The sequence below is a fragment of the Ammospiza caudacuta genome, chromosome 5 (assembly GCF_027887145.1).
Source record: "Ammospiza caudacuta isolate bAmmCau1 chromosome 5, bAmmCau1.pri, whole genome shotgun sequence".
In the NCBI taxonomy this organism is placed as follows: Eukaryota; Metazoa; Chordata; class Aves; order Passeriformes; family Passerellidae; genus Ammospiza; species Ammospiza caudacuta.
In genome coordinates this window covers 26,120,583-26,134,021 of record NC_080597.1, presented here as the reverse complement: position 1 = coordinate 26,134,021, position 13,439 = coordinate 26,120,583, and the positions used below count along the sequence as shown (strand labels likewise).

The window sequence follows — 13,439 nt, the reverse complement described above, 5'->3', positions numbered from 1 at the left end:
CCTTTTTATAAGTCTGGAATTCATACATGTAGTCATGCTGTGGCCTGACTCTAGACTGTGATTGAAGGAGAGCTGCTTTTCTGTTGCCAGGTCCTGTATCACAGGTATGTGGTCCTGACGGCTGGTCAGGGTCTCCAGTATGTTCATAATTCAGGGGCATTGAGATCTCAAATTCTAAGGTACTCTTAGTAGGTGTAGTAGGGCCTTGTTAGAATTCTGCCATACACAAACCAAGCCAGGCTCTATTTCACTTTCTTTGAGTTGTGCTGAGTCCTTAGATAAGATGGGGAGTCAGGAAATACAGATGCTGTATGCCCATATAGCTGAGAAAGTGGAATAAAGATGGGGTTTGGAGAACTCCTTGAGAGAAAAGAGATCAGTAGCTGCTTTAAAAGTAAGTATAATTCTTTGGTTGCAAATGAAATGTTACAGGCAAGATAAATCTTTCTGTCATGATTGTATTTTGTTGCTTCTCTTTGTTCTCAACTGATTGCATTTTCCCCCCTCATATTAACAGTGACATTTGATTGGAGACTTAGGAAAATATTCTTATCCTGTTAATCTTAGATTGTTTTATTCCTTAGTAATAATTTTGGAAGTTGCAGGCTTTCATTCTTTTGAATGAAAGTGTATGCCTGAAAGGAAAAAAGAATACCATTACAAGTGCATATGTAAATATATATATGTACATGCATAAAGGGGTACATGGAAATGAAAGGAGAAAAATGTGAAAGTATGTTATTTGTTTGCTTCTCTCTGTCTGTGACTACTTTCATTCCTGTGGTGGTGTTTCTTACAGCTGGAACCTTCTAGAAAACTTTGATTAACAAGGCACTAATAGAATTTTCCTTAAGCCACAGCATGTACTGAGTGAAGATATAAAAGATGTCAATCCTGTGTGCCCTCAGAGCACTTAGCACAGTTCCAAGGCAGAAATCATTTGTGCTGTCAACTTACTGGCTATTTTCTCTCTTACAGATAGGACTGCTTCCTTGTAACTAGTTGAGAAAGAGTGCATTTGGTAGCATTTGGAACTCTGCTGTAATATTTTACTTTAAAGTGGCTTCACTTCTTTAAAGTCATGGTACTGTAGGATTAAGAAGTCTGATTTTGAGGTTCTCCAGTGCCAAGGAAATTTGGAGTGTGGGAACAAAAGGGCTCTTAGATTTGTTTCTGCATTAATTTCTTCTGGGTGGAAGAAGAAGAGATTGATGGGAGAAGAGATGGCATTTTCTTTCAAGATGCTGTTTCTCTTCTAAAACCTTGAGAAGAGGAATATATTCACTATCCTGGTTTTGACTGGAATAGTTAATTTTCTTCTTAGTAGCTGGAACAGTGCTGTGTTTTGGATATGAGAATAATGTTGATAACACCCTGATATTTTGGCTGTTGCTTAGTCATACTTATTCAAATAAAATGTTTTTTCAGTTTCCCATGCTCTGCCAATGAGAGCTGCACGAGAAGCCAGGAGGAAGCATGGCCAGGACAGCTGACCCAAAGGCCAGAGATCTTCCATACATATGACAACATGCCCAGTATACAAACTGGGAGAGTTTTCTGGAAGGGGCTGGCTGCTGCTTGGGAATTGGTCAGCAGGCAGTGAGCAACTGTATTGGGCATCACTTGCTTTTTCTTGGGTTTTATTCCTTTCTCTGTCTCCTTTTCATTACAGTTACTGTTGTTGTAATAATAATGGTGATTATAATAATAATGTTTTACCTCGTTGGAATTATTAGGGTGTTCTTGTCTCATCCCATGAGTTTTCCCCTTTTCTGATTCTCCTCCCCATTCTTTTGGAAGGATATGTGGGGAGCAAGTGGCTGTGTTGTATTTAGTTGCTGTCTGGGCTTAAACCATGAAAATTAACAGAGAAATGTTTAATTAAATAAAGATTTATCATTTAATTTTTTCATATTGAGTTTACTCTACACCCTGCCTTTATGATACCAAACTTTTCTTTAATATTACAATGTCACATGACAACCGGCTCCCATAATGGGAAGACTGCAAAGCTGCAAGATAAAATCTGTCAAGGAGTAAACTCATTATAAACCCTGATTACCAACATGTAAAAAAACCCAGAAAAAAATGCATAAGATACTGCTTTTTTACTTTGTTATTTATGTTTTTGACAAAAATCTGAAAAAATTCCCATAAGGGATAAATGCCACATTGATACAGAGCCAAGGGAAAAGCTTTGCAGCAGAAATTGTTCATTGACTCTGTGACTGCAAGTGTGCAGAAAGAGAGCAGAGAGACTGCAAGAGCAAAAAGAATTAGATAACATTAATTTAAAAAACACAACAAAGCCACGGCGCAGGATTGCTGTGTAAACAGCTTTAACTGTATATGTTTATTTCCAGTGGCTCTGAAAACAAATGGAAGATTACTGGGAAAATATTAACTGTAACAAATGCAAGGAAATGTTTGAAGCAGTTAGAAAAGCTTTTTATAGTAGAGCAGTTAAATCTAGTTAATTGTGTTTGATTTTTGTTTTCATAATTACTTCCTTTGTTTCACAGAACTCCTGCTGAATGTCTGACATAGTCGAGTTCTCATGCCGTAATTAAAGAAATAAATATATAGAAACCGAACACCAATGTGATTAGTGTTGTGTTACATACTTTAATATATGTGCTGCTCATACTGGGTAGCTGCTTCATGCTTAGCTGAGGAGATAATCCACAATTTAAAACAAAGAAACCACTCTGGTAAGTTAGTGTAGTTAATGGAAGTGCTTGACTATACGTGAAGGTAAGAAAGGTCATTCTGGTCCAGTGGGTAAGTCATGAGTAAGTCTTAGTAATGAGAACCCCAAATTATTTTAGTTCCCACTGTGACCCTGCACACTGGCATTGTCCAAGCCTTTTGGAGCATGGTTAGCAGCAGTCTGGGAGGGGTGAGCTGGCCCCTGGTCACAGCACAGTCTGTGGAGCTGCTTCTGTGCAGTAGGTTTTATAAATCCTAAACTGGTGTGTCCTAGAAGTGTAGAGCACCTGACACTGACAGCAAGGCATAAGGCATATGATGTACATGCAGCTAGCTTTTGTTGGTAGTATTTACTGAATCATATTTCTAAAATATGATTATATGGTGCTCTTGGAGCACAATTAAAGAGGAAGGTAGAACAATATCTTGCAATGCATGCACTTTTTAGTATCTGTGGCACTAGCAGAAAATCTGATTGTGGCTGGAGGGGTGTAGCTGAGACTGTGTTTGAAACTGCAAACATAAATGCTCCCTTTCTCTCTGGGTCTAATTTTGGTCTCTCTTGCTTTGAGATAAACCCAATAAGGATTGATAACGTTGCAGCTGCTCTTTGTGGCTCAGATCTAAAAATGCTAACATTGGGCAACAGGAAAGGAGCAACCACTGGCTGTTTTTTTCATCAGAATACCACACCTGGATGCTGTGGTTAAGTTGGCTGGGTTATTCCTTCATCCTTTGTTTTACAGTTTCTGATATGTTTCATGCCGTGTGTTTCTGGGTACAGGTGTTTAGTTAGCATAGATGTTGAGACTGAAAACTGTCAGGAGGAGCACTGCATGGCTTTGTGCAAATGAAGTGAACCATTTTACTGAAAAGATGAATGTGCCTAGCAATGTCACATCTGAAGTAGCTTCAGTTTTAGCTTGTACCATGAAACTGCTTTTGAGGAGCTTTTAGGCAGGTGACAGTCTGATTCGGTGGGACTGTGGCAGTCCTACTGAGGAGTGGTGGAGACTGTAGGAGAATTCTGAAAGGTATTTGCAGGCTCATATGGCAGAAATGTGCAACTGTGTTTTGTGCTCAGCCCTTGGTCCAGCCAGTGTCAAATCCCTTTCTTTCCGTGGTGGATGTCAATCTGGCACTGTTGAAAAGAAAATCAAGTCAAAAGAGCTGCAATGTCTTCTTTCAATTTATTTGACAGTGGTATATTAGGTAACATTGTTTCTGAGTAAAGCCAATAGTGAATACATGATTGAGTCCAAATCTCTTCCTGTAAGCCAAGGGTCTTCATTACCATTCATGGACCTTTTATGTAATCGCTTGTGTAAGGGTTGCACATGATGCATCGTCTACTTTGAAAAAAAGTACTCAGCAGGGGCTGTAATTTTATACACTAAAAATGAATATTTAGGACCCAAGGGAAGCTATTCACAATTTTGGGAAGGTGGGGATATTGTAGAAGCATAATTTAAAGTGGCTATATGGCTCTTTTAAAGCACTGTTAAAAGATGTATCTTAACATTTCCTAGGGTGATCCATCACAAGCTGACTTGTCTGTTTAGGATTTTCCCAAATGGTTTTCTAGTCAGATAAAAGATATGCATGAATGTGCAAAATGATTTGGCTGTTTTGTCTGAAGGATGACAATTTTAGAAAACTGAATTTGCCACATTTCTGTCTTTCCTTCGCAGCTGAACTGGTGTTGTGCCTTATACCTTTTTGATTTGTTAGAGTAATTTATGTTCATAGAGCAGAAAAGCTGGATTCCATCCTCCATATTAACCTGTTCAGAAACTTAACTTGCATGGATATTTAAAAGAATGTATAGGAAAAATCAAATTATTTCTTAAATATGCCACCCCAGGATGAATTAATCCACTAGCAGCACTGTAACTCAGAGTCTGTATGTCGTTGCCCTGGAAATTTGTATCAGCACACTTTTAACAGAAACTGATTTCAGAAACTGTGGTGTTGACTCTTAATTTGTTACCTGTAAGTTTTACAGGTGTCATGATAGGAGCAGTATCCAGCCAGTGCATGTTTCAGTGCAAGATGTGGCTGTTTGCCAATAACTGTGCCTGGGAGTTTATATTTTCAGAGGTTTATTTTTCTTTGCACAGACTGATGTCAGTGGTGCATGCCAGTACATTTAAGGAAAAAAAAGAATTCCTACTTAAAATTAGTGATTCTGTGCATTTTATAATACACATGCTTATAAACACAGAAACTTGGAAAATTATCAGTGTTTGTCAAGTAGGCATGTAGAGGACTCTCTTCAGAGTTGTACAAGCTATGTGCTATAAGGAAAAGAAAAGGAAAAGAAATAAAATGTAATCATTATCCAAATACAGTGAGTAAAGACAAGAGCTTTCCACAATTTATCTACCAAATGTGTGTCTCCATCTAACACAGAGTGACTCTAATACCACCGTTGTAATATTAAGTCTGCCCACATATTTTGTGCAAAATCTCAGTGGTGAGGCATTCATTGCCTTGAAAAGCTGACACAATGGAATGCTTTTTGTGCTGGCTCTGGACAAATTATAGTACATTTTATCAGTTCCAAGGTCAGAGTACTATCATGGCTCTTAAACTGTAGTGTAGTAAAGTGGGCTCTATTGAATGTTCAAGGAACAGCTGTAAGTTTGCCTGATTATTGCAGCCAGGTATCTCCAGCACAAAAAAGAGACTTTTTGTCTGAACCTATTTCTCTTGTCTACATTCTCATTTTTGCTGTAATTTAATTTCAGAATTGATTTTTGCTGCAATATATATGGAGTTGTAGAGCTAAGACACTCTCATTGTTAACATGTCACTGCAGAAATGATACATTGCTTGTATCAGCTCGACTGCTGGTTGAAGCATAAGTCAAAGGGCACCGTTATTAAACACCTTGTACGACCAGAGTCTCTTTCTTTCCCTACCGTTCTTGTAGACTACTTCTATTCGTAGAATTGAAAAACCTAAGCCCTTTCACAGAAAACCTGAAGTAGATTTGCATGGACTGAATACTTCTCTTTCCTTTTCTAACTTGTCTGCTACTAGCCTTTCCTTCCCTTTCAAAAAAACATGCTATCAAAATGAAACGTAATTTTTATGCTCTGCATGACTGCACTGATGTGGGAATATTTGTTTTCCTGTGAATAAAAATCATCATATATTTTTTTCTTGGCCACTCTGAAATGCAGAACAATTATTTCAAATTAGGATCAGATTTTTTTTTTCTAATAAAAACTGTTTTATTCAGTAGAGTCAATTTTTCTCATGGCATACAGTATAAAAGCTCCTGATATACCCTGTGTGAATATGAGTATTTCCTTGCCCATTTTGCACTTTCTCTTCTACTCTTTTACACAGCAGCTCATCAGCACTGCTTTTTGGTGTGCAAAGTGGGTAATTTCAGTAACATCTCTCTACCCCTAAACTTCAGCTTTCCTTTTTTTGGTTCACTCTCTTGAGTTCATGACCAATTGCAATGCATTGCTGATTCAGTGGTGTGACTTCTGCTCTTTGAGAGCTGGTGAAGGAATGTGGGTGGCTGTCTCTTATCTGCCATGGGACCCCAGCACACATGGGCATCAAAGATCTCAGAGTTCCTGTAAAGTAAAATGAGGACAAATAAAAATAAATAAATAAAGCTGACATCTCTTGGTGAGGTGGAGCTTAGTGTGTATTTAGGTGATATGATGTGCTTTATTGACTTACTGTCTTAATTTGACTTCTAAAACTTGCTTTATTATTAAGTAGTTGTGGATAATTTTGAAATGGGTACCACCTTGCAATTGCAGCAGCCCTTTTTTAGCCCTGTTTTTTAAGTCTTTTGAAACACTGGCATAGTCTATAACTTTCTGTGGAGTGATAAGCTTTTGAAATATTTTTTCCTTTCCTTTTCAGGGAGTAATATGTGGGAGGCTGTGGACTATTTGCTTCCGACATAGGAACAGCCTTGGGTTGGGATTCTGCACTCCTGAGAGAATGCTGGGAATCTGCAGAGGGCGACGGAAATTCCTGGCTGCCTCTCTGACCATCCTTTTTGTCCCAGCAATTACGTGGATTTATCTGTTTGCTGGGAGTTTTGAAGGTAGGAGAGGAATAATGGCTGAGGGGAGGGTGGTGGGGTATTGGATGATTTGTAGCTGGGCAGACAAATGTAGATCAGTCATCATTGGTTTTATTCAAATAAATTTTGTTTGGCTTGCATATGAAATAGTTCCCAAAGTGCAGATTTCAACAAAAGGCCTTCCTTACCATGTTCTCGATACTGACGATGCTCAGTTAATTACTGGCCACAATTACTTGGTTTTCCACTCATCTTTGAACTTTGAAGATGGGCAACAACTCCCCCCTGCCCAGTCTACTAATCTTTCTCTGTATTTTCTGATTTTTAAAAGTAGGTCTATCCTATGCCCTGTAATATTTTTAGCATCTCATTTCAGATATGCTGAACACAGAAAATCAATGCATATCTATATAAGGTTTCTTTACATAAAAGTAGTTTGGATCCACATCTACCTGACTGTCAGTGGATTGTTTTAGTTGGAATATCTTTCTGTCCCCTTCTTTTTTTAGATGGAAATCCTCCAGGTTATAGGTACATTGACTTACAGCTATGTAATGACCACTTTTTATAACGAGACAGGGAATAATCACTACTTTGTCTTTTAAATTACCTGTCTGGTGAAGTTTCTTTCCTGGCCTTACAGACGTTCAACAGTAATACTTCAGTTAGGGGAGGATCAAGGATTCTGGCTCTCCTGCTCTTTCCTACTTTGTAGCTTTTTAAAATTTGTTTGTTTTGTTTATTGTGGAGGTGAAGAATTTTATATTGGACAACAGGTCTGTTATTTTGGCAAGAGTAAAAAAAAGTCGTTCAGCGTTTGTAGTTGCATTAGTATGAGGAAAGGTGTTCCAACTTTGTAAAACTTTGTAAAAGTGTTCAGTCACTAGTTTACAGTCTGATAATTTTAAAAAGGCATTGTTTAAAATGTCAGGCTTCTTTCATGTATCCTTGGCTGACAAATCAGTGCCATGTTTGGAAACAAAAGAGGTTTCCATGTTAAATCACAAGTAAGAGCATGTAAAGATTTTCTCTGTGTGTTGCATATGATTCTGAATTTGTTATATTCCATGTACAAATATTTGATTATGCAAATTTATTCAAGTACTCAAAATTCTACCTTAATGTGCAATAACTCCATGAGCTCATTCTAGAACAAAACACTTGTGGGATTCATGTTAAATTGGAAATACAAGGGGTGCTAGCTGCATACTTAAAAACAATGATCTGGCAGGCAGAGCAGTACTGATTTTATTTGATTTTTAAAAGCTGAGCAAATGCAGGCCTCACTTTTTTGCTTTTAGAAGAATATTGTGCTGCTTTATTGTAATGACTATTTTAATTGTGTCCACAATTGATAATGCCACAGTGTTTTAAATTCCCCTGTGAGTAGAATCCTTTGTTTTTACAGAGAACTCAATACAAATCTTGAAATTTGGTGCTACAGAGTATTTGAAGTGACTTAAAGCTCTCACTGTGAATTAATCTTAAATGCAAGCTAGGGAACAAAGCCCATTACCTATTACAAAGCCTTGCACTGGAAAAGGACTGGAAATTATGTACAGTTAGTAACTATCGGTTCTTTTTTTTTGTGTCTGTTTTCTTTTTTCTTAGTTTTGGATGGGGATTATTTTCTTGGTTAAAAAACTAAGATTGATTACTTATTTAGCCAAATAACAGCTCACATTTTCCTTAGTGTATAGATATTAAGACAAAAAGTTAATGCCATTTTGGTGTTCTACATGACTTCCTGGGTTTTTTTTCTCCACAGTGGTCCCCACAATTTACTCATGTTTGAGCTCTCTGTGAATGTTGTAGTGAGGTGGGGGTGGCTTTCTTCTCCCAAGTAACAAGCAGTAGAACAAGAGGAAATGGCCTCAAGTTGCACCACAGGAGGTTTAGATTGGATATTGGGAAAAATTTCTTAATGGAAGGGGTTGACAAACATTAGAACAGGCTACCCAGGAAAGTGTTTGGGTGACCACCCCTGGAGATGTTTAAAATATGTGTATATGTGGCACTTAGGAACATTTTAATATTCATGGGAAGTAGATTTTGAAATCATATTTGTGAATACTTGAATCAAAAAACTGATTCTGGGGGTTCAGTTTAGTGGTGGACATGGCAGTGCTGGGCTAATGGACAGACTCAATGGTCATGAAGGTCTTTTCCATCATAAACAATTGCATCATTCTGTGGTTGATTGTGGATTGAGTAGAAAATGCCTCACAACACCATTGTGGCTTGATTTGCAAGCATCACAAATGTAGAATCCTCTCTGCCTCCTGGTACTTGTTTCTTTTGTTAATCACAGGGCTAGAAATTTTCTTTTCAGTACATCTAGTTTTAGTTTTGAGTAAATGATTCTTGTTAGACTTTTCTCCACCAAATTAAAGAAATCATCAATACCTGGTATCGTCATAGGTTCATTTAATTATTCAGTGTTGGGAGGGACTTCAAGAGTTCTCTAATTAAACTCTTGCTCAAATCAATGTGGATTTTGGAATCAGGCAACATTTTTTAGGCCTGTATTCAACAGTGTCTTGAAAACGTCCAAGGACAGAGAAGACATGGACTTGCAGACACACCATGAATGAGTGCCCCCTCTATTTGAGCCCAACATCCTGGATAGTTTTTCACACATCTAGTAGTCCACCCATATATAGGGTAAAATGCCAGCTTGGATACAGGAATACTGTACTTAAATTCAAGGAAGATTGCACCAACTGGTCATATATTCATAGTCATTTCATCACAGCAGGCAGTCAGGTTGGTCAAGCATGATTTACCCTTGGTGAATCCAACTGCCATGCCAGGCCTGGGAATGTTTCTGTTTGGAGATACCTAAATACAGTAGTAAAATCACTGTGGGCTTTTATTCACTAAGTAAAAAGATTGACCTAGCTGAGTTGCCATAGCAAAAAATTTTGTGGGGATTTTTTTGTTCTTCTGCATTTTTTTCTTATTTTGTATGTTTCAGGGCTCTAGACTCAAATCTCTGATATGAAATCTGTAGTGCTGTGTCTGCGTCATAAGTTCTTGATGTAATTAGAAATTACATTACTCATCCATGTGTTTATATCTAAGAACTTAAGTTATTCATTTGCCATAGCATGGGAGTGGGATCACATTAGAAACCCTTAAAAAACCTTGTTAGTCAGTCTGTAATGTAAAATATGCCTTGCTGCAGTCTGTTCCCATGTCCTGCTTTTTGAATAGTTTCAAATTCCTTAAGACAGTTTTGTTTTATTTTGGATTTTGTTCTCTTGTCAGAAAGTACATGGCAGCCTGCTACTTCACAGTTGTCACTCGACACTTGCAGTGAGACCCTTCCTTTAGGATATTCATTGGAGGTGGTGTTACCCAAGCTCTGACAGCAGTAGCTACTAAAAGCCTCATTAATCATGGATAAATGTCTATTAAGGTTATGAAGAAGAATATTAAAGATGATATTGAATATTCTGTGGCTTTTGTATATACCTGGTTACTGTTGTTTCTCATAATGCACAAGGACAGCATAATTTCAGTTATCTGTTACTTTGAATGAAAAAGCTAATTGTTCCAACATTCTTAGAATTTATTCAAAAGACAAAGTAATAGAGTAGGAAGGGTGGAGTGCATTTAAAACAGGGAAGAGAAAATAATCAAATAATACATGATGAATAGATTATTTCTGGAGCTGAAATAAAGCCATAGCTAATAGGATGGTATTATTCTCATATGTTGAAAAGCACTTGGGGGAATTGCTGGAATAAAGAAGTGTGAACGTTATCAGTTTCTTATGTGATTTTTTTTCACCCCTTGATTTAAGTAGGGTGAAAAAAAAATTGTTGTGTTTCTCCCCAACATTTTCTTTCCCTACAATTTTTTCTACTTTATCATTCACCTTTCCTTATTTATGTGTCATTGCATCTCTCCTAGACTAGTTGCAACAGTCTTTGTTTAATTTGTTTCAAAATGGACAGACAAATTTGTAGATTCTTCTCAAAATTACACAGAACAGTTACTGCTTGAAGATTTGTAGGTTTTTACCATCATAGTGACTGTTAACAGTCAATGTCTCTCACATTGCACAGGCTGTTTTATGTTGTAGAATTGATAGAATAATGCTGGCTGGTAATTCCTGCATCTGACCCATGTGTTCCAGATACACCAGAGCTGTTCTTCTAGCCAGATTTCTCCAATTGATTTTAAAGCTGGTGGAGGATTCTAGCACTTCTCTGAATAAATTATTCTGTCTTGTTAAAAAATACATGCTTTAATTTCTGTCCAGATATTTCTGGCTTCAAGGTAAGACGTGAGAGACAAGAAGTAGATGAGAGGGAAAAAAACAGAAAAGGATCATTTTAACAGTTTCAGTTTCATGTAAAGTGAATAATCATGATTATGAGATATAGCAGTACATAAAGTGCGCTGCAAAAATATCACCTTGAGGACTATAGATGAGAGTGCTACAGTGCTACAGCCCTCACAACTTATAGCTGTTTAAAAAAAGAGATAAATTCATAGGATAATTGCTAATCTTCCCATAGCTAGTAGAAGCTAGTTATCAGGATGATCAGTTGCCATCCCAGTCCAGAAAAACTAATTTCCCAAGCAAAATATTTGTTTTGGGCTCCAGGTTAGTGTACTTTTTCAGTTGTGAAAAAATAACCCTTCAGAAAGGATCAAATCACAGTTTCAATTTCAGGTTAAGCATGGTTATTAAATTTAAGAAGAAAGGTGTATTTCAGCACTAATTTGGCAACCAATTATTCATGGGATCAAGGCTTATAAACTTAAAATCTATCAGTATTGTATTCTCAATTTTCCAAATAAAACATAAAATCACTGTAGTGTTTACAATTTACCTTTAGAGCATTAAAACATGGAAGATTTCTCATCCATTTCTTTCCCAATGTTAAGGCATTCAGCATTCTAGAATTGAATAGGAATCATATCGCCACTTTAGTATTTCACCATCACTATATTTCCTGCCTGTCATTGGATTTCATTTAATCCAACTCTGTGATTTTGCTTGTTAACTTTAGCAGGAATACTGTTTTCGGATGAATGAATGCTATAAAAGTCTGCTTTTTATTCTCTACTAATCAAACTGTTATAATGTGTATCTCAAGGGATCCACACTGACTTTAACAAAGGATTCTTTTGGTCTGAAATGTAATATGCACAGAATGTTTTCTAGCAGTATTAACTATAATGGATTTAGCTATTTCACCTCTTGCTTCAGTGCTTTACAAACCCCGAAGGGTTTAAGGTAAAAATCTCAACAGTGAGGTTACATTTTCTATACTATTCTTATAGGAACCAAGTTTACAAATCCATCTGCACAGCTACACATAATTGCTGGTTTCCAGGGAACTCCAGCTAACTTTCTTCAAAGCTTTGCCAATATACACAGAGGTAAGTAAGTTTGAAAATAACAATTATCTGACTTATTTGAGTTGGGTGAAGGCATTAGTTGCTTGTTCATGTACACTTGAGTGGAGATGTGATGAATTAAGTGATCTTTCCCGTAGAATGCAAATGCAGTCATTTAACCAAATGATTGAAACCTACTATTTATCTGCTTTAAATTGCATGACTTTGTTTGCCCATGAGCTGCCTCATAGTAACCTGACTTCAGAGTTGCTGATGGTGACTCTCTGCTTCATACTGAGTTTCTTGCTTTTAAGAGACTTAAGAGCAGAACGTTCCCCTGTTGTTATTTGCAGTCTTTATTTCCTCTCCTCAGTTTTAACTGTTTGCATATGCTCCCTTTCAGCTGCCATACGGGTGCCTCAGTGATGTGATATTAATAGCAAAGATTAAGCAGTTTCAGCTCACCAGAGAAGAGATTAATCATCATCAGACCCAATGAGAAGTTTAATTTTCTGCTCTCTTTTTTCCACTAAGCTCTGGTGGCTGCCACTTGCACCAATGTCTGTGGGACATTTAACAACCTGCTTCTGAAGATGCATTTCAGTGGTTTCTCTTCTTTTATTTCCTCTGTCAATCTCAGAGAATTTCATCATTTTAGGCTTTAATTGAAGACTACTGTGAGGAGATGGAGAGAAGAAAGTTATTTCTTGAACAAAGCTACTTAAGGGACTCATAGTTTTTACTGTATTCAGGAGGAAGATGGGTTAAGTCAAGATACTGAAAACTATGGCAATTGTTGTTTTGGTATGTGACTACCTGCTCCCCTTAAAAAATTCCATATCCTCCTTGTCCTCACCTCCTGTTTATATGCATTTATTTGTGCCTGAGAAGTGTGGTTAAATTTGTGGTGCAGCATGGATGATGTGGAGCCCACTGAATTAGGGAATGACAAGAAAGAGTCCACGTTGAAAACTTCATAAAACAGCTTCCAAAATGCCATCTGTACTGATAAAAGCACTCGTGTGGGGTAGTCGACTAGCTGGACATAGCAGTTGCTGTTCAAAATGGCACGTCTCAGACTGGCACAAACTTACCTTACAGAGAAGCCCTAAACTTAATTAAAATTCTTCTCTGAGATGATGCTACTCCTGTCACCTGTTAACTACAACCAGACAGTGAAGTTGATAGTGGAACCCTGGAAAAAGTTAAAGATAGAATCTAAAATGTTAGGCTTTGTGCTTTCCCAGATCAACTGTACCTGCGTAAGCAGTATGATAAATTATATAATTGTTAGATGTGATGATTGTTTAGT

At 37.3% G+C, this 13,439-nt stretch overlaps 1 protein-coding gene across 1 annotated transcript in view; it reads left to right on the top strand.

Moving 5' to 3' along the window:
* Window positions 1–13,439, top strand: part of LARGE1 (LARGE xylosyl- and glucuronyltransferase 1) — a 274,524-nt gene that overhangs the window by 74,720 nt on the left and 186,365 nt on the right. The window contains exon 3 of the mRNA XM_058804704.1: window positions 6,604–6,790. Within this exon, the coding sequence (XP_058660687.1) occupies window positions 6,685–6,790 (106 nt within the window). The 5' untranslated portion in view covers window positions 6,604–6,684. The remainder of the gene's footprint in view (window positions 1–6,603; window positions 6,791–13,439) is intronic.